Source organism: Cryptomeria japonica, chromosome 4 (genome assembly GCF_030272615.1).
Source record: "Cryptomeria japonica chromosome 4, Sugi_1.0, whole genome shotgun sequence".
Lineage (NCBI taxonomy): Eukaryota > Viridiplantae > Streptophyta > Pinopsida > Cupressales > Cupressaceae > Cryptomeria > Cryptomeria japonica.
This window is the reverse complement of record NC_081408.1, coordinates 502614656-502640418: the sequence shown is the minus strand read 5'-3', so window position 1 is coordinate 502640418 and position 25763 is coordinate 502614656. Positions and strand designations below refer to the sequence as shown.

The window sequence follows — 25763 nt, the reverse complement described above, 5'->3', positions numbered from 1 at the left end:
ACAACAAGAATGGATTGATGTGTTCTGAGTAGCACAATATTTGCTTGATCAGATCCTTCTAAGTACATTCAACACTGCTCTTCATCTTAACACTTATCACTCTTCAACAAAAGCTTTCACTCTAGATGCATATCAGTATTCGCATACCATCATTCTCTATCAATTTCAAATGATTCACTAAGATGTCTTTAAATAGACATTCAAATCTTATGTCGGCCATAGGAAATCAAAACACAATTTCCTAGGTGCAATGTATCTAGACAAGTAGTCATAACTCATCACAAAAATGACCGTCAAGAAGTCGGTGTTGGTAACTCATCACAAAATCCGATACCAGTTAAAATAGTCAATACCGGTTGGAACAAAATATGTGAACCGTTGTCCTAGAATCTTCCGCTTGATCTTCATCTTCATCTTTATCTTCATTTTGATGTCGACTTAATGTAACCACAGGTTATCTCTGAGGCACATACCGGTTGACACAAAGTACCGGTTAGAGATGGACCTTAAATATATCAGTTAACAGTGTAAATCAATGAAGTTACACCGATAGTCATTGTAATCATATGTGTGTGAGAGTGTTTTATCAATAACAACAAGTGATAAATACATTACAATCATCATCAAGCCAACATCGATAAATTCCCAACTTCAACAAAAAGGTGGATGGAAGGATCCATTTCCCTATGAACCTCCATCACAGACTCATTCCCATAAGAAATCTCCTTAGGCTTCAAACTTCCCCCTGCATCCCCCTCCTCATTCAAAGTATCTGGGTTTAAAAGATTTAGATTTGGTCCATCCTGAACACATGGGATATTATTCACTCCATCCATACATGGAGTGGGAACCAAGGACCAGGACTCCACCAAATCCACCCTCTTTATCTCATCTTTCTTCTTCTAGGTCCTCTTAAGCATAGGCTTAGAAGGGCATTCACTAGCCTAATGACAAACTTTTTTACAATGGAAGCAAGCAAAGGGAATAGATTCATACTCAACTCTTTGAACCCATCTACCCAGTTTAGAGAAGAGGTCATCTCTTTCAAAAAACTAGTATACTGTTTAACATTCAAACAGATTCTAGCATACACCATTCGCCTCTTCGCAAAGGTCATTGGGTCAACTGAAAGGAGCTCACCAAAGCACGCAACAATCCCAACAGAGGTTTCTTCGTTCTAGAACTCCATAGGAAAACTTGGTAGCCGCACGCAGCTAGGGTCCTCATTACATTTCCATTCCTTCAGGTTAAAGCCTGGTTCCCATTTCTTGAGAGCCAACGATGATTTTCCTAACATCCAGGGGTCACCCATTAAGACAGATCCAAGATCGTCTTCAAAGGCAAAGGAGAAGGAGATAAAACTATTAAACATGGCCACCACATCAATCTGACCCTTTCCCTTCCATTTTTGGGACACTCAATCCCTAACAGCTTTAATATTAGGTCGAGGTCCAATAAACTTGCCAACCAGGACAAAGGCCAAATTAGCCATATTCCTTTCCACGATACAATCTGGAATAGAAATTGAAGACGAACCAGACTCCAGGTCCACATTATGGGGAAGAGACGCAATAGCCTTGCCTTTGAGGTTCGAACCAAACAAAGTACACCATTTTTTGTTGCAGTCCAGACATCTCGGTTTCGTAAGATTCTCCACAGACTTCCTGGGACCCTCCCCACCACAAGGTAAAACAGTAAAGTCATATTTTTCTTTTGGTGGTACCGGCAAGGTACCCCCATCCCAAATCTCGTTGAGACTGCCATCAAAATATTCAAATTCTATTTCTCCCATGGTGGAAATCATGTGGGAACCTCCGGAACCTTCATCACCCGATCTTCCCACTCCTACTCCATTTGAATTCAAACCAGTCATTCCTGCCTCGCTCAAATCTCTATTGTTGATTGCGCTTTGTGCCCAATTTTTAGTAGTCTCAAGAGTAGATTGAATTCATTTCTTGCTTCATCTTCTATCCATTGAGGGTTGTCCAAAGCGGTGTGATCTATTTGTTTGATCGCAGGAGGATTTGAGCTTTGCATTTGTTCATAGAAGTGGAAGACAAAGATTTTGGGTTCTATCCCTTCCATGAAAAAACATTTCTAGCAGCGTTGAGCTCCATTTGTCAATGCAAAATATGTTTTGTCATTTTTTATAAACTCTAAAGTGTACAAGAAATACTTTCATTACATTTAGGGTTTTATTGGCATATGCAGTGATCAAAGACTAGTGGGCCCAGTTTTTTTTGGTATTGGATTGGGACTTTTATCCCATATTGGGTGTGCAACTATATTATTGGTTTCTAATATGGTTTGATTTAACTTGCTTATTTTGTAAGAATTGTGTATAAGGTATCAATGCATCGTGTACATTGAGAGGTAACTTGTGGTTTCTTCTCACTGTTTTGTGGAGGTTTTGTATTTTATCTTGCAACATAGGTTCTTAGGTGTGTCACATGGGTCCCAAAAGATTTGTTACACTAAGAGAACTCTACCTTGATAGGAGTAATTTGAGAAACAACCTAATAGAGAAAACCATGACAACTGCTAACCAAAAAATCCAACAAATGGCCCTAATGAAACAACATTCTCAAGGCATAAATAGCCAAAGAAGAGAGCAACAAACTCAACATGGCTACCACACAAAGAGATAAAAACAACTAAGAACCAAACCTTGTAGATCCCACCATCAAAAGATCTTGTTCTTAGAGGATAATCAATGCCAAGATAAGAACCAACAAAAAGAACCTACCCCAAAAGATGACCAGAGCAACCCATCTCAGACCAAGAGAGAAAGAGGAAGCACCAACAATAGCTGCCATCACATAAGAAAAGGCAGGAAGAACAAAGAACCTCCTAAAATAGTGAAACCAAAAAGATGTAGCACCATTGTTAGATAAAATAAGAGGGAAATCAATTAATGAACCAACAAAAGAAAAAGAAAAATCATCCTCCCCACAAACAACTAGAGCATCTCTAGAACCAGTAACCAAAGGATGGGCTCCCCAAATCTCCAATTGAACTCCCAAATCTCTACCACAAAAACCTCTTAAAAGAAACAACTTGAAAGAATCCCACAACGACCACTAACACACCACCAAGATGAGTTTCTAACTAGGAGAAGAAAACCCAACAAAGTGTTTAGGTCCTTTGTGGTTGAGATTTGCTTGGTGTTCTTTTCCATCATGTCTTCTATTATCTAATTAATACCATTTCTAACTTTAGCATATTTGATTAATCAATATTTCTTGTGCTTCTATTTTCTCTAATTTTCCTATTCCATTATTTCTAATTCACCTTATATATTATATCTTAAGACTTTCACTTGATTTGAATTCTTCACACGTGGAATTTCACTCTGATACATATTATGTTTCTTTCATATGGAGTCATCCCATTGATTTCATTTATGTTGTTCTCTTTGAATTGTGTAACACTTTTGTGATTATATGATTCCCTATTTGCATTATTTCTTATTTAAATAAATTTATCTTATACTCACGCATTCACATATTATATGAAACATCATTTGTTGGAGTATTACATTAATTACAAAGATTAGTTTAGATTAATATTTAATAAATAATGTTAGTGAATTTAGTTATTTGGAAGTTACTCACATTAAGGTAGTTTTTGGGTACGTCATAAAAATATATTGCCTTTATAAGCCACAAAAATGTAATGTTGAAAATCTTAATTGAATATAAATTTAATATTTTATTTTATTCATTTTTTGCTATAATGATGTAGTTATTTAATTTCTATTTATTCATTTTTTTGGTATTAGATTATTAGTAGTACTAGACCTATGAGGAAGCGATGAAGAGGATACTAGCAAACTAAACATTTATTTTCAAAATGACATTTTTTTACATGAAGCTAATTCATTTGTTATAAAAATATGATAACTCATCACACTTTACAAGTTTGCCGGTTAACAAAACAAAGTATATTGATTACCGGTTTACAAACAAAGACTAGTAAACTGGAACATAGTTTTCCAATCATAAAGAGATTGGTTGCCGCTTGGGGTCCTCGTACTGCTTGAGGTCGTCGGTCATTATTTGACCGGTAAGCTCCTTTTGCAAACACTGATAGTCTTCTACAAACAAAGACTATGCATACGTTGACATATAATATCGGTTTGAATAATACATCACATACTATCGGTTGAGAATAACTCATACAACAAATAAGTGTGTCCATCAATGACAGTCACAACTAAGTACAAACATCATCAAAATGCCAACATAAGGGTCATTTGAAAGTTAAAATCCATGGGGTAGGTAATCCCCCTTGGATAGATAAACTAAAAAGATAATTTTTTAACGAACCAACATATGTTCAGTTAAACTTAAGAAAACCTCATTAGCGTTTGGGTGTGTGTGATGATTTTGGAAATTATGTATACTGATAAAAAACCCATGGATGATAACGGGTCAAGGGTGGCGTGAATCATAGGAAATAGGACATAGTTATTTTAGGCTACAACTAGAAGGCCACCTTGAGCCTTTTTTCTATAGAGCTACCATCGTGGGTAGCAACCACATAGAAACTATCTAGTTCAACATTGACTCTAGAAAGGGTTGCATACCCACCAAATAGTTTACATTAAACATAGATAGAAATTAGAACTACATATTTTACGCCTTAGTCTCTTGCTAGCAACGACTATGTAGTTTGTCTATGGACAAAGTTGTCCCTAGTACTCAAACATACCCCAAGTTGACCTAGGAGAAAATGTCTATACCTCTCTCCATCTCTCTATAATTACTTAGCTATATATTGTTGTCTCCACCTCTCCATTTATCTCCCCATTTAAATCCATATCTCTCCTCTATCTCTTCCTTCTCTACCCATCTCTCCTTTTCTCATCCCATCTAGATCTTTCCCAAGTTATATCTATCTCTAAATATGTATTCATCTTTATATCCCTATCTCCCCATCTCCTTATCTATCTCTATCAATCCCTATATCTATATCTATCTACTAATCTCTCTTTCTCTCTATTTATCCACCCCCCTCTACCTATGCCTATTTATTACTTGTATCTATCACCTCCTTTCTCTCTCACTCTTTCCCTTTTTATATCTATCTTCATGTCTATTTCTATCTCATTATCTCTAAATCACTCGGATTCCCTCCATCTTTCACTCCATGTATCCTACTTTCTCTATCTCTTTCTATCCATACCTATCTCTACTTCCATCTCTCTCTTTCCCTCTCTCCATATCCATCTCATTTTCTATATCTTCATCTATTAATATATCTTTTCATCTATACATAATAAATCTCTCTCTCTCTCTCTCTCTCTCTCTCTCTCTCTCTCTCTCTCTCTCTCCGTCTCTTGACCTTTCTATGTATCTCTCTTTATCCCCATCTATCTATCTATTTACCCCCTCTATATATATCCATATCTTTGTCCCTCCATCTCTCTCTATATCCACCTCTATATCAATATATATCTCCCTCTCTATCTATCCCTCTCTATCTCTATTTTTCTATTTATCACACCACTTAAATCTCTCTATCTATCCATCTTCCTCTTCCTTTATATCTCACAATCTCCTCCTCTTTGTATCTCCCTCTGTCCCATTCTCTATCCCTACATATCTTTCCCTCTATATATTTATCTAGATGCCTTTACCTATCTCTAAATCTATATGTATTTGTCTCCCTCTCCCTCTATTATCATTTATATCTCCATCTTCCTATCTAATTTTCTACATCTAGATATGTCTTCCTCTTTCTATCCATCCTTTTCTTTCTATCTTTCTACCTCTCTCTTCCTAGACCTTAGTATATATGTGTGTGTCTATCTCTTTTCTAGGTATATATCTATTTATTTTCTCATCCTATCTCTCCCTCTCTTTATCTCTATCTCCGTGTCTCCCCATCTCTTTTTAGCCTTATAGATCTCCTTATCTTTATCTTTATATTTCTATATATCCATCTCCCTGTCTCTCATTCTCTCCCTCTAATTTATATATTTATCTCTTCTTCTCCCTCTCTATATATGGTAAGGGAGTTTGATTATCCTCACATTTTAGATGTTTATGTGTTATCTATTTTTGGATCTTAGTTTTTGATGAGGTGTATGGGACATTTGGTTCACTAAAATATAAAGATATCTAAATATCCAAATAAATAGAGAGGTAGAGATTCAAGGAGGGAGAGAGAGTGAGAGAGGGGAGATGAAGAGCTAGAAATATGTGTAGAGCTTGAGAGAGAGAATGAAGTAGGGATTTACTGAGAGTTAGATAGATAGGTCTACAAAGAGATGGTTAAAGAGGGGAAAAAAGAGAGGGAGCGAGAAATGGAGAGGTGGAGAAATAGGTTTTGATCTTAGGAGAGAGACGTATAGAGAAAGGAATAGAGAAAGATACGATAATTTTTCAAAAGTTATTACTCTTCTTCGTATAATTCCTAAATTTGTTATTATTAATTACTCATTTAATGTTTCAATTAATTTGAGATGATTTTTATGAAAGAGGAAATTCATATGCCTTTAAGTTGTTTGCATTTGATGTTTCAAAGTGAAGGATGAATATAAATTAATTATAATTATTTTTTATGCATAACATAGAAACACCACCTATTCCAATATGTAGAGCTCTAAACTATCTTTCTAACACTTGCAATAAATTAAAATTTTGATAGGAAATATAAAAGTTATGCGCGTTTTACTAATTTGTGTTTTTATAGGCTTTTCAAAATGGATATCTATTTTGAAAACATAATCTTTTTTCCTAAAAGCAACTTGAGGAAATAGATATCCATTTTTGACATTTAACATAGGGATATCTATTACTAACAAATATCCTTTTTTTTTGTCACATTTTTTTCTCCCTCCATTTTGCTTTAGTATTTGGCTTAGAGGTGTAAAACCTAAAAAGTTAACAAAAAAAAATGTGTACAGAAATTTTTCGTAGTTTTCCAAACTTTACCAATGTGGCTAATGACTTTTTTTAATCCAAATTTGATGAAATGAAAGGGGTTTATTAGGGAAATTGTTAGCTTTCCACCGCTATAAATTTTACCTTATTTTGAATTTAATAAATAATTATCATTAAATTTCTACATGCATTATTACTAGAGTCTTGTTTGATAGGTTGATTTAAGTGGTTTCAATTTTTTTGAATTTAAAAGATGCACCACATTCTATTCTTCGCATGATATAGGATTCAAAAAATGAATTTCATGAAGTTTTGACCATATTATGATGTTTTAAGACCTTTAAGTTTTTATATTTTAAAAATATTTTAGTAAAAAATTCATAACTATTTATTTACTTAGAAAAAATAACAAATATATGTAGCACATCTGGGAATGTGTCCTCTAGTTATATTTAAAGTATCATAGAAAAATATTATGTTTTTATTATACTTAAGTTGATTAGACATACACTTGCTTTTTCTATTTTTCATGGAAATTTAGTAATATTGTATTGAAATTTCAAATTTTCACCAATTTTCTTTTTTCTTTTCAAAATGCAACTAGTAGCTTAGAAACTACATTCAATTTTCTACAAATTTTGGTTTTTATGAAATTTTGAAATTGTGCTGATAACATATTCAAAAATTTGTCACTTTCTCTAACTCTATTTGTCTAAATTTTCATCACCACTTAAGGGCCTAGTTTGACCCTCCACAATCTTACACATACCGAAGGAGGGAACATTGGAGTATTGCATTAATTACATAAGATGTTTTAAGATTAATAATAAATAAATAATGTTAGTGAAATTAGTTAGCTAGAAGTTACATCTATTGAGGTCATTTTTGGTAGTTTTGGGGTAGTTCATGAGAATATATTGATTTAATAAGCCACTAAAATGTAATGTTAAAAATAATGATTGAATAAAAAAATTACATTTTAGTTTGTTCATCATTTTCTATAATGGTGTAATTATTTTATTTTTATTTACTCGTTAACATGCATATGATTTTTATGCTTGAATCTTATGATATCATTATTATCCTTACAAGCTTATAGATCATTAAATTTTTTTGTTCACATAATCTCCAACACATGCGACTATATGTATCATTTATCCTTATAATTCTATCTAGCACTTGATATTTTGTCACTTGTTCATTCTCCTTAGCTTGTCAGCATTGCAAAATCTCTTTTTCCTCTATATAATTTTTAACATTTCTACATCATTCTTGAGATTTTGCACACATATTTTGCATACTAATAATTACATGTCTATTTTTCTTTTTTCTCCTATCCTCCAACTCCTTTAACCTTTCCATGTAACCCATAAGATGGGGCATATATAATATCACTAACCTTTTAAGGTGATTATGATTGTAGTGACTATATTTTGGCCCTAGACAACTATATGCTAAATGCAACTTCTTCCAATTCTTGTTCCATATTCCTTGCCAAAGTAATAAAAAAGATCTTTTATTTTAGAAATTGCTAATAAATAATTATTAACTAAGAGTTTCTATGGACTAGATGCATGTTTTCATAGAATTATAATGTTATAATAAGAGAGCATACCAGATTCTTTGATTTGAATAAGCAACATGTATCCCAAACATCCTTTGAAGTCATTTCCCATTTCAAAATTATAGCCTGGACCAGTTATCCAACCATCCAATAGACGCACTCTATCCCATTTGTTTAAAATATTTTGCTCTTTAATCATTGGCAGCCCATTCTTGACTTCATCAAAAGTGGCCAAGCGATACCCATTTGGAGTACTATAATAACTTCTTTCAACCTTCTTGAAATCCATACTGACTTTCTCACAAACTAGGTCATTCTCAAGTTACCTTGCTTGACTAGATCACAAAGTCCTTGAGATAATTGTGCAACTGTAGGAACCAAAAAGAAAAATAAAGATTAGACATAGTTAAAGAAAAATAAATCCAAATATGTTCAACAATAACAACCATGGTCTTAAACATTTTAATATGTACGAAATACATGAATTTTTTTACTAGAATGTAGATATACTAACTCGAAGTGTTATGTACAATTGAACTCTATAAAATTGGACCTAATATATAATTTGCACTAATCCCCTCCATAGATTATTAGTAATTCCACCACACCCTATCAATTGTATCAACTATATATTTGAGTTTATTTTGTAAGTTTAGAAAGCCACATGTAAAATGAAGAATATTTCCTAAAAGACATTATAGAGAAAATAAATTATGATAATTTAATTCCACCAGACCCTATCAATTGTAACAACTATATATTTGAGTTTATTTTGTAAGTTTAGAAAGCCACATGTCAAATGAAGAATATTTCCTAAAAGACATTATAGAGAAAAATAGATTATGATAATTTACTTAAAACTAGTACATATATCTTACAACTATATTAAAAATACTTATTATATTTATTTTATGTAAATATAAAATTTAACTTTTTATTTACAAATTATTTAATTTTATTTCTTAATTTTTTTAATTTTTTAAAAAATAATATTTATGTATGTATGTATATGTGTGTGTCTATACATACATACACATATACATACATACATACATACATACACACACATACATACAACTTGTATGTATGTATGTATGTATGTATGCACATACATATACATATGCATACGTATGTGTATACATATTGTACATACATACATACATATATACATACATACATACATACATACATTCACACACACAAATGCACATACATACATACATATATGTATACGTATGTGTATACATATTGTACATACATACATACATATATACATACATACATACATACATACATACATACATTTACACACACAAATGCACATACATACATACATACATACATTTGAGTGCTAGGACACTTTTGGTATGCAGGGTCTGTTTTTGAACTGTAATGGTTGCAGATGTTACAGACAAGTGGACCGTGTGCGTAGTAGATCTGTAATCTACACTGACACTTCTCGATCTCTTGGTTTACGAGATATTTTACAATCCTCATTGTGGAAAGTGTTGTTCGGTGGAAGCTCCTAGAAAGGGATGTTTCCTGCTATTTATGGGATCGTTCTTTGAATATCTTCATACCCGAAGTGCCTTTTCCTGAGTTGGGATTGTGGATAATGGCCTTCTTTGGAGACATCTCGTGTGTTAACTGTGAAGAGGACCTAAGGGGGCAACTACAGAACTTGATCTTTACAGTGGACGCGGCCTATGATGCCATGGAGGGGTTGGTAGGTGCGGTCCTCAATCATCAAAGGCACTGGTGCGACTCAAAGGTCCTTGAAGCCACGCTTATCCCGATGGTGGATGTTATGGAGTCAAAGGAAAAAATGGTTTGAGTTTTTAGGCGGATTTGTTAAACCGCTCTTGGTGGACGCAATGGCTAACTGTATTTTAAGTTTACCATCCGATCAGAGACTGAGTATCCTGAAAGTTTATTTTCAGATGGAAAACTATCAGCCATCTGATAGCTCGAAAGACGGCTCGTCTGTAGAGGATGGGGAGGAGTCGGACAACAAAAGGCACAATCGTGCTATGAAAAAATATTTGGCAAAGCTGGAAGAACGAGATAAAATGAGAATCTTCTGCGAGAACGCTTGGGAAGTGTTTCGTTGTGTTGTTATGAACAGCAATATGGAACCCTTCAAGCGTGTTACCCAAACTCAGGAGTGGTGGTTGTCGAATCAATCGACTAGCAATGTCATCCATGTTGGTGAATGCGTTTTTGTTATTCTACAAGCCCTGCGTGGCATTTAGTAGTTGTTAGGCCTTCATGGAAGGGTTTATGGTTTTTTGATTCGAAACTTTATGTAATCTTTTTATTGTTAATATAGGGCGCTATCCCCATACTTGATAGCACCAAAAAAAAAAAATTGTTTGTTTCAATGGGAAAATTAGGTAAAAGAGTGTTGAAGGAAAATATAAATTTAATTTCTGAAATAGATCTTTTAAGAGAAGAATAAATAAAAGTGAAAAAAAGTAAAGCACAAATACAAGCAGAAAAATATAAGCTTTCAAATAAAATTAGTAATTATAAAGAGCAAATTGAAGATCTAGAGGAAAAATTAAAGTAGTTGGAAGAAGAACATATCTTGCACATGAAGGAGTTGATTAAATTTGGTGAAAAAAATAAAGAGTTAGCAGAAAAGTTAAAACTGTTTGATGAGATTAAAAAAAGGAATGAAGAACTAGAATAAAGAGTGAAGTTGATTGATGATTTAGAAGAAAATACAATGAAATTAAAAGACGAGAATGAATGTTTAAAAACAAAGTCAGCAGTGCATGATGTTTCTTGTAATACAGAGGATTTAAGTTTCTCATTTGATGAGTGTATTTTTACTAAAGAAGTTTGTACTAAAGATTGTGAAAAAGAAAATGATAATGTTGTCAGTTGTAATGGCAATGACAAGAATATTGGTTTGAAAATTATGAAAACAATGGGTTATAGAGGCAAAGGATTAGGAAAGAATGAACAAGGAATGAAGGATCCAATTGAGCCAATAATGAGGCCCAAAGATGAAGGCCTTGGGTATATGACAGGTAGTAGGAAGGAATGATACATTTGTTTCAGGTTCAAGCAAATCAGCAGAAAGAATGCAAAGCGTGCAGTGTTCACATTGTAATAGGAAATGACATATGAAAGAAAATTGTTGGGATTTACATCCTTGTACCCTATGTGGGTTAGGAAATCATTGTGAAAAGATGTGTTGGAATAAAGGATCAAATAATGAATGTGATAGGTTCTATGAAGATGAATTGTGGATGGAGCTATGGGATGAGTTGGCAGAAACTTATAGGTATGATCAAAAAGTTGTTTGTTTAAGTTTAGATGTTCATTTTGTTGATTGCAATCAAGCAAGATTTTCAAAAGGCACCACAAATACTTTGGATAAATAGAAACTATTGTCTAGAAGTTAAGTTGCAGGAAGATCAAGATTGATAGGCTGCCGCAGCAGTGGGAGAAGCCAAATGAATACCAATATTATTAAGTTCACAAAAATGGTTTGAGGAAGTCTGCAGACTTCATTAGAGACAAAGGCAAAGGAAAAGAATTTGGAAAGAATAATTGGCATAATTGACATAATTGGAATATTGAATGATTGTAAATGGGTACCTGACAAAGCTTTAAGCCGGGACCGATCTCTATTAGATCATGGCATATTCAAAGCAATTGATTTGCGGTCGAAATAGAGGGGGAGTGTTGGAGTGTAATTTCTCCATGTGAAAGTCTAGTCAGCCTGCCTTTGTTTCTACTATTTGCACGTCTAGTTACACCGATAATCTACCACCGTGGAACTCTTAAGTTAATTTCGTCGGTCATGCATCTACGGTCAGATCCAACATGCATCTAAAGTCAGTTCCACCATGCATCTACAATTAGTTTTTCTGTTGTTAAACTCAATTAATTTCCTTTAATCATGCATTTAGCCATGCAAGACTACTGTTACGGTGGAGTCCATGCATTTCAGAATCTTCTATAATCTCTTATAAAACAGATGTAAAAACTTAGCTTTGACAAGCAATAAAATTTATATGTTTGGTGTTGCAGCATATTATGTATATTTAATTTTCTGTGTGTTTTATAATTTCTGTGTTTTAATTTGCTCCATCCACAACCTACAGTTATAACCCCCTTTTTGGCACCTGCCAAAAGACGGCATTCATTTAATAGCTCCCCCACTAACTCCTCGCTGTGCCATATTATCCCCAAACTCAATCATAGCTTCAAATTGCTTTAAGATTTTAGCAATCGTTCCATTTGAAACTCGGCTGTTCTTATGAGAACAAAAGAAGCATTCTAAAACCTTTCTGTGTCATTTCTACTTCATCCATATGCAGAGTTTAAATAAGCAGAGTTTAACTGAAGAGAAATTTTCTTGTTAATTTTATACGATCAAATTCAAAACGAATAAATCATTATGGACTGTAGAAACTGAAGGGAAATTCCATGTGTGATGAGCTTATCTTTCACTTACATGTAATAAAAAAGCCAGGCACAAACAAGGGGAGTCGATGATAAATTAGGTTTAACACGATATCTGAGCGAAGAACTTAAAGGAATGTTCTAGTTAACAATCTAAATAAGGTATCACACGACAGAGTTAGCTGACTTGCTTTGGAAATTTACAGTACTTAACATGACCACCATTCATATTAGTTTACAAGCAGAGTGACTTTGGAAATAAATACAGGTAACATATTTGTCAAGATATCTATAATCTGCACACATATAGGAGTAACAAATCTAATATGAACTAAAGAGACAAAGAAATGCCCTTGAACACATCATAGTAGAGTGAGATTTATTGATAGACAGTTGAAAAACCAAATTCAAAAATATGCGTTTTCCTGGAGGCTTGCTGCATCTGAATACCTTTAAGTCGAAAGCTGCGATTATAATCCCTGCAACTGGAGTTTACGATGCTTGAGTACTATACATGGAACTGCACTTTCTACATAGCATGGCGTTGGTGGGTAGATCAGTAGAATAAATAATGATGATGTTTTACTGCGACAAATACCCTATGTTCTACAGACTTCACCAGAGCTTTTTGTCAATTAAATACGACCAATAAATCTTACGATGCCAAACTTATCGGGGTTTGGGAGCTACTCGTAGAAACGAACTCTGTAGCAGCGTCTAGGTGGGTAGACAGGACGATAAATAACCCACATACTTGTTATGAGCTGTTCAAATATCGCTCTCATACTGAGTCAGAGATTGAGATGAAATTGATAAATACAAGCTGATTAGCTACGATATTTTATCAGGGTGCATACAGTGCCGTAAATGCCTTCTTTTCAGATAGAAAACTTCAGCTAAGCTTGAAGATTACCTACTGTCGTATTAAATACGAGCAAAACATGTGCTACACGATGAAAGATGACAGTGGAACAGCATCGGAAAGAGATGTGAATCTATCTAGATTCAATTATTGTGGGAAGAAGATTGACCATTCATTTTCATTAGGACGTTAATTTGCTGTGTCCAGTCCCACGATGTTAATGCATACAAATCCTTTCAGCTGGGAGGACAAATTTGTTTTGATGGTTAAAACCTTTCTACTGATTCTTTTAATGAGATTCCTATTTGGGTTAGGCTCCCTAACCTTCCCCTTCATCTATGGACGGACTCTCTGCTAGAGGAGGTGGGGGAGGCTTTAGGCGAATTCCTAATGATTGATAAGGACTCTTACCAAATTTATCATTCTACTTATGCTCGGATATTGGTTAACATTGATGCTTCTAAAGGGCTCCCAGCTGAGATAGAAATTGAATCTTCTTTGGGATCTTGGGTCCAACCGCTTGACTTTGAGGGTATCCCCTTTAGATGTCGAAAGTGCTTCCAGATTGGACATGTTGCTACACGGTGTGAATCAGATAAGAAGAAAAAGAAATTTGCTTCTTGGTGGAAAGGTGCCTCCTCTGAGCACTACTTTATTAAAAAGAAAAGCTTTTCCCAGGTGGTTGCGCAGGATCCTCAAGCCGAGCCTCTGGTTGCTGCCTTTGTTTCTGGTGCTCAGGGGTGTGGGGATGCTTGCGGTGGCATCCCAAATGATCGTCTAAAGATTGCTGGATCTTCTTCCTTGGTGGATGACCTTCCCGCTTCCCAGATTGATGCTGGATCTTTGTCTGATCCTTTGATTTCTGCTATCCCTGCCTCTCCGGAAGCTGGCTTTGTTCCTCCTAGTGATGGGAGGTCCTCTATTCTGGATCCATCCTATTCTGGATCCATCCTCTTGGCAAAAGGCTGCTGCTAGGGTTGAGGAGGGATGGATTACTGTTAAAAGTAAAAAATCTAAATCGTCTCACTCTTCTTTTGATATGACCTTTCGATCCCATAAGGGTAGGTCAAACTCTTGATCCGTCCTGGTTGGGTTGGGGCTGCTGGTCTCTTGCAGCTCACTGGTTCTTGTTGGGGGTCCTTTTTGTGTTGTACCCCATCCTTGGTTCGGCCATGTCGTGTCTCATTTGTGTCCTGTTTCTTTGAGTGGACTTTCAAGTTTACCTTTCGGTTCGGGTTGCAGGTCCTTCCAAAACCTGCCTTGTAAAGGGTTTCGGGTCCCTTAAAACCTGTTTTTCTTTAATAAAAAACAAAGCCTAGAATTTTAAAAAAATTATGACAGTTAGTAATTTAAAATTTTTTATTTGATGTTCTATGAAAAATATAAATTATTAAAAAAAAGAGGTTATGAAGAATTTTGGGTAAAATTTTCCATGTTCAAATATTTTTATCAATTTTATTAATCATATATTTTAAATTTATATATATAAATTGTAATTTTTGAATTTGTTTTATATTAATATTAATAATAAAAATAGTGTTTTTAAAATTAGAAAGTTTAACTAAAAACTTTAAAACAATATTATAGATTTCATTAACATTTATTATCTTTTTCTATTCTTTAAAAGAGACTAAGTTAATAAGCTCAATTATACTATTCTATAAACATTTTCAAGTAGATACTTACACAACCCAACTAATAGACCGCTTCACCCTCCTTTTAAACTATCTTAAAATCTGTGCCCGAACAACCACCCATTTTTCAGCATTATACCTATGATTGGCTTCATGTAGAGGATTGATTTTTGAGATATAAGGCTTATATTCTACCCAAAACACCATTATTGGCAGTCCCTTTTGCTCATGGCTGGCTCAAACTAAATTTTGATAGTTCCTCCTTTGATAATCTAGGGCAGGCAAGTGAGGTTGGCATGATAGGGGACTTTAAAGGAAAATTAATTTGCGCTAGTGCTATCACTTTGGGGGTATAAAATTAAACTATGCTGAGGTGACGACATCATATTGGATTCAAATTGTCAAGGATAAAGTACTAGGTAAAATTATCTTTGAAGGGGACTCTTTTGTTGTCATTAAAATGTTATTAAGAAAAGCCTTTCCCAATGGTTCTCGCTATGGTTCCTTTTCTAATTGGTCTCTCGTGGACATGATTAGAGTGACTCCTAGTAATCTAACAACCTTGTAGAATCACATCATTTCTCACGTGTAGAGGGAAGGTCACCAGGTGACACACTTGTTGGCCTAAGATAAACTTGGATGAGAATTGAAGATATACATTCAAAAAAAAATTATGCACCAAGAACAAGATTCTTTGTGCTCTAAATCTATGATTTAAACTACTAATTTTATTATTTTATAATTTTGGATATTAAGGGATTCAACAAAGGGTAGTACACAAATTTTTCATGTTTACAAATTTATTCTAAAAACATGAATATTGTTTTCTATTGTTTATATTCACTATATTTTTTTTCTTTTATTATATTATTGTAGTTTGCAATTAGTTATTAGTAACTTGAAATGCAAGGCAATGCAATCAAAAATATTATATTGAAATTTTGGAGAAAAATCAGCCATACTCAATTGTATTCTCATTGGGTTAACCTTAGAAATGACTGAAAAAAATAGATCATCAAAACTTATGGTTTTACCATTTGAAGCATATTTTTATTAATCAATTATTCTAATCATAATGTATTTATGAAAAAATGATGAATTTTAAATGCCAATAATTGTTGTTAAATATTCTCCTATAATTTAATTTCTAACTTTCTTTGAAAGCTTTATAATGCTGATGTCCTATGCAAATTTCATTTAAGTGAATCATAAGTGTAATTATAAAACTTGTTATTTTGTCGTCAACTATTATTGAAGTACCAGCATTTGTAACGTGCCTATAGGCAAGTTGAGTAAATGCTGTGCAGAGTTGTGATATGGATCAAACAGACATCATACTTGATGTAGTAAGATAAAAGTCACTATCATTATCTTTTCTTTGTGAATTCGAAGCCAGTGATTCTGCAAGCAATTTTGTCCCACAATACACAAAAACCAATTATGCATAAATAAGGGTCAATTAATGTTGAAGGGACTTTCAGCTTTCTCTTTCTCTTTCTAAGCAATTAAGACCGTGCCGTAAGAAGGAGGAAGCAAACAAGTCTAAATAAAATAACAAAGGAAGGAGGCGAGAAAAGTGTGTAGTGTACGTGTGTATGTACTATGAATTACCATACATTGCCACATTAGTGACATGTCTGCTTACCTATCCAATCTCTTGTTTTTAGTTACGTATGAATGGATTTGTGTCTCTACACAACCACAGAGAGAGCCACACATTATAATCAATGGTCGCTGAGTCTTTTTAACTTCACCCTTTCTTTAACCAGGTCTTTTTTAGTTTAATTATTTTCACGTGAATCGTCCCCACAAATTGACAGATAAGAATGGAAATAAATAGCGGTCATAATTTCAATTGTTATTTTTCGATTCTGTTGTTTTTAATTCGACTTTTTTCCATGCGATTGTCTTTTTAGATGTCCGTTATTGGTTAGAAAGATTTGAAGTAAATAGAGAAGTAATTTCAATTGTATTTTCAATAAAGATTTGATATTTTTATAATTTATTATATAAGTATATTATTAGTTTCTATCACATGATATTAATGTATTTAATACACATTAAGTTTCTGTAATCTATAAGATATTAATATTAATGTATTTATTAAATTTAATATTAATATTAATATATTTATTAAATTTAATTTTTTCATTACTTCAAACAATCATTTTATAAAATTAAATATTTTGAGTAACAATTCTATAGGATAGGTTTAATTTTTATTTAAAATGATTTAATAAATATTATTTTCCTTTCTTTCTATTGATTGATATTGAAAATAGTAACTATAAAATTCAACTTTTTCCTCTCTAAAAAGGGTACATTTTATGCATTCAATGTCAAAATATTGAATTTTTATTACATAGCATACTCTTTCTACAATTTTATTAATTTATTTTATATTTTTTAGATCATATTTCTATCTGACGTCACTACATAAAATAGATAGCTATTATTATTAATAATATAGAAGAATTCACACATTTGCGTCCATTCATAGATTTTATTTGTTACAATATACTTGCCCAACATAACAAATGATTTTGTATTGTAATTTGCCTTTGCCTAAAGTCCATGGGAGAATTTTTTAGATTTTGTCTATGTTTTGTCTTAGAATCAAACATTTTTTAAGTATATTTTATTTGAAGTGAAAGATGCTTTGCAAAAATTATTTATTTTTAAAGATTTTTTAAACATTCTTAGAAAAGATTAAATAAATATGGTCATTTATAATTAATTAATTATAGCAATAAAAGAGTGAATCTAATTGTATATACATAAATCTAGCTTGAATAATTATTTGGATGCAAAGGTTATTTAAATATTCTTCTATTGTATAGTTTAATTCCCCAATTTAATTATATAATTCACTTTTTTCTAAAATTCCTCTTAAAAATCCTATTCTCACCCACTTGCATTTTCCGACAAATCCACATCTTCATGCTCTTTTCCACCTCATCAAACACATCATCTTGTGTACACTAATATTAATTATTCAAATTCAATAATTTAATTTTGTCATGTATAGGTGATTGTAATTATTATATTTTTAATAAATTTGGTTCGAAACTAAAATTAATGAGAAAAATAATTTTATTTTTGGTATTAGTGTCAGATACAATTAAGTTCAAAATTATCATGTATACCAAGAGTCACCTTGCTACTAAGCATACTCAAAGAACTACTCTTATGATAAGAAAGTCTACGTTTCCTAAAAGTTGACATAGATACTCAAATAACTATTTTGTATATGGGCCAAAATACAATCAACATTGAATTCTATAAGGACAAATATGTATCAAAATATAACTACTCCTATGATAAGAGAGTCCATATTTCCCAAAAGTTGACATTGATACTCACAGAACTATTCCCTATATATGTCAAAATACAATCAACATTGGGTTCTATACGGTCAAATATGAATCAAAATAGTTACGATTGCACCTTGACATTATAGAAAGAAAATAATGAAAGATAATTTTATTGTCCATGATGCCAGACTCTACATACAAGGCATACATATCTTTACCCTTCTGAAATTTGAACTCGCAACCTCTTTTAAGAATACAAATTCTTTACAATTAAGCCAACTCAAATCATACATTGTAATAGATGAAATATGATAAATGCCTCAATGATTTGTTAAGCTCTCCCAAACCCCTATAAAAAATCACTCCCCCCTCCATGTAATAGCCAACAGCTAATCTCCACACAAAATGGCACTTTAAAAAGACTTCCAAATCTACAAATCAGTGTTTTTAGTCCAATTTTTTGTGGTTTTACAACAATAGAGATGCAAATCATTAATATTTAATTAATAAAAAATTTACAAAAATCTTTTGTGTTTTACAGATTTAAAAACTATACAAATTGTGTGGAAATTAACCGCGTCCCCTCTAATATAAATCGAAATTTAATGAATCTACAATTCTAATAATATTAAGGCTAAGAAGGATTGTTTGAGATTTTGGAGAGGATTGGTCATGTGGCTTATCACCTTATCTTGCTACCTAGCTTGTCTCGCAATCCATGATGTGTTTCATGTATCGATTTTGGGGCCATATTTTCTTGATGTGACCCAAGTTTTGGATTGGAATACATTGCGTGTAGAGGATGAGCAGCTTTCTTTGGAGCCCGTGAGCATTCTTCAACGTTGAGGGTTGACCCTCAAGGGTCATGACATAGAGAAAGAAAGGGTCCAATGAGACCCGATTGATGATTCTTTGGCGACTTCAGAGGATGTAGCACGCATGAGAGAGCTTTACCCCTATTGTTCTCAAGCTTCTAGGAGTAAGCCTAGGCAAATGGGGGGAGGATGTAGTGTCCCTCCCTAATCCATCTTTTGGTGGTGCATCGATAAACATGTTTAGACTCTTTGGTGATGTTTGACTAATACTTATGACTTTATTTATATTTTAGATGCTTTTTGGTGATGCTAGACATTTTATATGGACATTTGATATATGACGGTTCATGTGGATTGTCTTAGATTATTATGATGGATCAACTTTCATTTGATGGTTATATGCATGGACGGATTATATTGCTTATGGTGATATGATGGCATTTTGTTAGTGTTAACCTTACTTCATGAATATATTAGATGTGTTGATGTTATCATACTACTATATTCATGATAGAAATGATGTCTTACCACTCATTATGAGCATATGATATGATGTTGTGATTGCCTTCACTTGTCTGATTATTTATGACATATGCAATCATGTATGTTATTTTGTGAATATTGGTGGATGTATGATTGCTAGTACTAGAAATCAACTCCACTCGTTCTCATAGATTTGAATGTCTTTATCCCAATGGCAAGTTGATTGGAGATGACATGAATTCCTTCTACACACTCTAGGCTTAACTTGACATATTATTATTCTAGAATAACATATATAATCTTTAAATTCACCAACAATATAAATTAAGCCAAACCTTTTTTAAAAAAACCAATGATCTTATAAGTGAGATGGTCTGGTAACAAAAAAAAAAACTCAATACAACCATAATAGAAAGTTGAGGATTCTAATAATATATACTAGCACTTGCACCAAAAAGAGGTGCAATGCTTATGTCGACAGTAAAATATAGTTTGAATAATAAATTGGAGAGTACAAATCACAAAATATAAAATTTGTATTCGTGAAGTGAAATCACAAAATATAAAATTTGTATTTGGGAAGTGACAATTATTTGTAATATAAACAAATTGATTAAATTGAAGACTTGCCATTCATTAGACTTGATTTTTGCAAAAAAAAATTGAAAAAAGTGAAATTTATGTGTTGATGTCGATCTTTTGAAAATGACAGTGTCATTCATTAGAGTGGAATATGAAGAAAAAAATGTCGAATAGCTCATTGAAATGGAAAGTAGTTTTCCACAACATAAGAACCTCAGTTGGAAGAATCATAGACAAAATGATTTTTTTATTCTACCACAATGAAACCGACCAGATTGAAGTCAACATAGTCAATTGCAGGTTTACACAATCAAGAATCCTAAATGAACACAATCTCATTACCTTAAGTTTTAGAAAAAGTGCATGATTTGTTCTATTTAAAGACAACTTTGTAAGTTCATTCTCTTCTTTATTAAAAGGTTGAACAATACCCCCATAGAATTGTAGGGGGGGCTTAAAATAGTAGTAACTAATTCGCACGAAAACGGCAATCTGAAAGGCTTCATTGAAAACTTACTGTTGGAAGAGCATGGGGATTTATTGTTCATGTGTGATGCTCCTTGGCCGGACAGTCGAGTTTCTCTGAAAAGGACATCGAAGATTATGGCCAATTAAGCTAGCACGGTTCTTTTAAACATAAATCTGATATGTGCCCATACAAGCTACTTTATCATGTTTTGCACCTATGTATATAGACTTTGCTAAAACCTCCAAACCTTACATTTGATGGCTTTTTTATTTCCTACTGTTTTATTGCTCAGATACCCCACATACCGACATTTAGAGCGTTCTCTCCGGCCACCCTAATTCCCATGAATATAGATTGTAAACCTTAAACAATATACATCTACACAAAAATGTTCTTCCCTTCTCTTTTCTTTTCTGTCGTTGTGCTTCATTGCAAAACTCTCTACTTTTACGATTTATTGTTTATAAACTCATATTGGAACCCCTCCTCCTACCTCCTACCACCCCGTTCTTCTGAAATCGAGTACCACTGTACAGGGAAAATACAAAAATCTCAAAACCGTTGCAGATTCCTTGTGATGATACTGTTCCCTTATTTTGTACGTGCGTGTAGATCTTAGGTTCAAGTCGCACACTATACGAAAAGTAAGCTTTCTCAATCTAACAAACGCTACAGGAAGTAAGCAATGGCTCCGCCATTAAAGCACACAAATACTTTTCTAGAATATATTCTTCTTTTCTCCTCATGTACCCGTCAAACATCTTATAAATTACTTACTTCCTTTTCCTGCTTTTCATGTTCTTTTTAAATCGATTTACGACTCTTATAACATCACGGTCTACTTTAGTATATTAATTCTTCTTTTATGTGCTTTTCATTTGCCTAAGGGTTCGAAAGTCAAATTTAAGCTGCAAGCCCCTCTATAGAAAAACAGAATCCCAAAAAATGCTTCATCACAAAAACTTGTCCATCCCCGCCCTCGATCTTACAATAGGCGAGCGTTAAACATGTATTTTAGGCAGACAGTTATGTTTACTCAAATCTTTGTGCAACACATAACTATTTTACCACTGAAACTGACCATTCAGATTTACCTTTACATAATCTCGCAAAGGAAACAACTGCTTGCAAATTTCTCACGAAAGAAAATCTTATTTCGCCACAAAAGACGTATGGAATCCAAAAAATAAAGAAATAAAAAGAACAAACAAAAAAAGCACATCTTTGAATTTGTCACTGCAAACAACGCTGAGGTGATGCACCAGCCATGAGCAAAATGAGCAGCAGGAACAGGTCATTATTTTGATTATTACCGGCCCCCGCAGTTGACGGGAGTCGATCTGTAGACCGATTGGTTAACAATTCAAGTGAACCGCTATTCCTGGCTCCCGGTCTTTATGCTTACTCCAGAGATGAATGTGAACACATTCACACAGCAGCAGCAATTACAGACTTTAAAAAACACAAGGAAATCTAAACAATAGATTCGCTTATATGAAAATTATTACATAAAGTTCTTCGCTTGTTTCAAGTCTTTAATAGTCGGGAGAAGAAAAAAACAAGAAAGCATGCAGATCTCACACGACTTCTTGAGAAGAGGAATTTTCAATGCAGACGGATGACGAAAAACGGTGGAAACGAATTTTTCAGCGTGACTTTCCCGCACGCACGGCATCAGATTTTTCTGGCTGAGCGTGAGACATTTCCGGTGGGCAAAGCCCACGTAATACAAGCCTATCGGCTAAAAATAAAACCTCTAAACGCAAGACTTAATAGTTAAATATTAAATACGTCTGACAATTTTCTGCAATGTGGAAGAACGGTAAATGGGGTTACAATTGGATTGCAATTTTGAGGGGCCCACATTAAGTGTCCAACCCTGGACTGTAGATAGATAGTGACAAACTCGATTTCATGAAAAATAGCTTAAACAAAACAAATACAAGAATGAAACCCCTAGGAAAGCGGAATATCCTCTCTGAAATATGGTTCATTGTTTTTCTTGCAGCTTTTGTTGCATCTGTAGTTGTAGTCTCTGCTGGTCCGTTTTGCAGTTGTTTATTTGCGGTTGTTTTATAATTGAATTAAGAAAATAAAATTATAAAGCTGCAACAGCAGGAAAAAAACTCACGTTACAGAGCTGCAATAACAGCAGATAGTTTTGGCTGGTCTATTCTTTAGTCTCATAGTTGCTAGTTATTTCATGCAGTAACAGAGCTGCAATAACAGAAAATAGTTTTCACTGGTCTATTCTTTAATCTCACAGTTGCTAGTTATTTCATGCAGTAACAGAGCTGCAATAACAGAAAATAGTTTTCACTGGTCTATTCTTTAATCTCACAGTTGCTAGTTATTTCATGCAGTTTTTACTGCAGATACTTTGTAGTGTCTCGTTTTTATTTGCGTTTGTCAAGAGTATAGTGAAATTACACTACATTAGTTGTATAATATTATTCCTATACCGTTCATGTCAACAAACTCAACGCTTGGAAGAAGTCTTTTTGTAGTCATTCTTGGACCTCTGCCATCAATGACGGACGGAACCTCAGCATAACAACACAATTCATTTTGGACAATAATCCCATGGCGATGTCTTAAAGGATGTAGTAAATGCTACTTAAAAAAGGTATTACAAGAAAAGCTTTGGAAATTTACTGTACATAGCAAGATTGACGCTCATACCACTTTACAAGCCTAATCGCTTCCGATTCAAAACCCAGATAACCTTTTTGTAAAAATATGTAATCACAAACACTTATAGGCTAAAATAGATCTAATACAAATCAAATAGACAAAGGAATAGCCTTCGAAACTTCATAAAAGAGTAGGATTCATTGATAGACTGTAAATAAAACAGATTCACGAATATGCATTTACCTGAATTCAAGCTTACTGCATCTGAATCCCTTCCAGCCTACCGAACGCTTTCATCACATTCCCAGTGTTGGCAACAGAAAGCTTACGATGCTAAACTTCTCGGGCCTAGAGAACTATGTATAAAACTGCACACTTTATGGCACTAGCTAGGTGGGTAGACAGTACCATAAAATATAACTCACATTGTTGAGAGTTGTGCAAATGTCGCTGTCATACAGTCATTGATGGGGGTTAACTTTTCTAATCAATGGTCAATATCGCCTAAGTACCGATCTGTCATACAGTCATTGATGGGGATTAACTTTTCTAATCAATGGTCAATATCGCGTAAGTACCGATCGGTACTTACGCGATATTGACCATTGATTAGAAAAGTTAACCCCCATCAATGACTGTATGACAGCGACATTTGCACAACTCTCAACAATGTGAGTTATATTTTATGGTACTGTCTACCCACCTAGGGCAATGGCTACGCAGCGGACAAAACGGCCCGCCCCATGCCATGCCATGCCCCCCATGTGATGACGTGACCGCCCCGTCCAATCAAACCTTCCGTGCCATCTCCAGTCCTTTTCAGACATTTAGTGACTGTGCCGTAGGAGGGGGTAAGAAAACAAGTCTAAATAAAATAAAGGAAGGAGGCGAGAAAAGTGTGTAGGGATTACCATACATTGCCACATTAGTGACATGTCTGCTTACGTATCCAATCTCTTGTCTTTAGTTACGTATGAATGGATTTGTGTCTCTACGCAACAAGAGAGAGACACACACATTATAATGAATGGTCGCTAAAGTCTTTTTCATCTTCACCCTTTCTTTAACCATGTCCTTTTTAGTTTAATTATTTTCACGTGAAATGTCTTTTTAGACGTTTATTCTTGTCCCCACAAATTGATAGATAAGAATGGAAATAAATAGCGGTCATAATTTCAATTGTTTTTTTCGATACTGTTGTTTTTAATTCAACGTTTTTTCCATGCGATTGTCATTTGAGATGTCCGTTATTTGTTAGAAAGATTTGAAGTAAATAGAGAGAGTAATTTCAATTGTATTTTCAATAAGTTTGAATTAAGATTTGATTTTTTTTTTTATTATATAATTATATTATTAGTTTCTATCACAATATTAATTTATTTTTAGAAGACATTAAGTTTCTGTAATCTATGAGATATTAATACTAATGTATTTATTAAATTTAATATTAATATATTTATTAAATTTAATTTTTCAATTATTTCAAACAATCATTTTATAAAATTAAACATTTTGAGTAACAATTCTATAGGATAGGTTTAATTTTTATTTAAAATGATTTAATTATGCTGAGAGGTGTATTAGGCATGTAAGATTTTTCGTTAATAAAAACAAAAGTCATTTAAGTTGACGTACATTTGATTGTCAACCAATTTGTTAATTAAAAAAAAGTATTATCTATATTAAAGAAAACATTATCTATATTACTAATTCAAAATTTCATGTCAATAAAAAAATGACTTCTTTATTATTATTAGATTTTATAATTTTTAAATACAAAGCTATTTTGTTTCCAAAGAAAAAAAACATTTAATTTTCTTTACATTATTAGATTATATAATTTTTAAACATAAAGATTTTATGTTTGTAAAGTAAAAAATATATATTTTCTTTATTATTATCAAATTTAATGAGTTTTAAATGCAATTTTTTTTCTTTCCAAAAAAAGATCTTTCTAATTTTCTTTATTATTATTAGTTATGTTATATTGAAAAAACATAAGAATGATGTGGATAAATGTATCCTTCTAAAAAAGTATTTTTTAAATATTAAATAATAAATTCTTATAAAGATATCTTCCTAAAAATCAACTTAATT

At 33.2% G+C, this 25763-nt stretch overlaps 1 protein-coding gene across 2 annotated transcripts in view; it reads right to left on the bottom strand.

The window, feature by feature from the left end:
- The window catches only part of LOC131053482 (uncharacterized), a 63481-nt gene extending 39446 nt beyond the window's left edge, over window positions 1–24035 (bottom strand). For both annotated transcript variants that reach the window (XM_057988105.1, XM_057988106.1), the window contains exons 1-2: window positions 23910–24035; window positions 8506–8822 (exon numbers count right to left, since the gene is read on the bottom strand). In XM_057988105.1, coding sequence (XP_057844088.1) covers window positions 8506–8743 — 238 coding nt within the window. In that variant the 5' untranslated portion in view covers window positions 8744–8822; window positions 23910–24035. The remainder of the gene's footprint in view (window positions 1–8505; window positions 8823–23909) is intronic.
- Between the last annotated feature and the right edge of the window lie 1728 nt (window positions 24036–25763).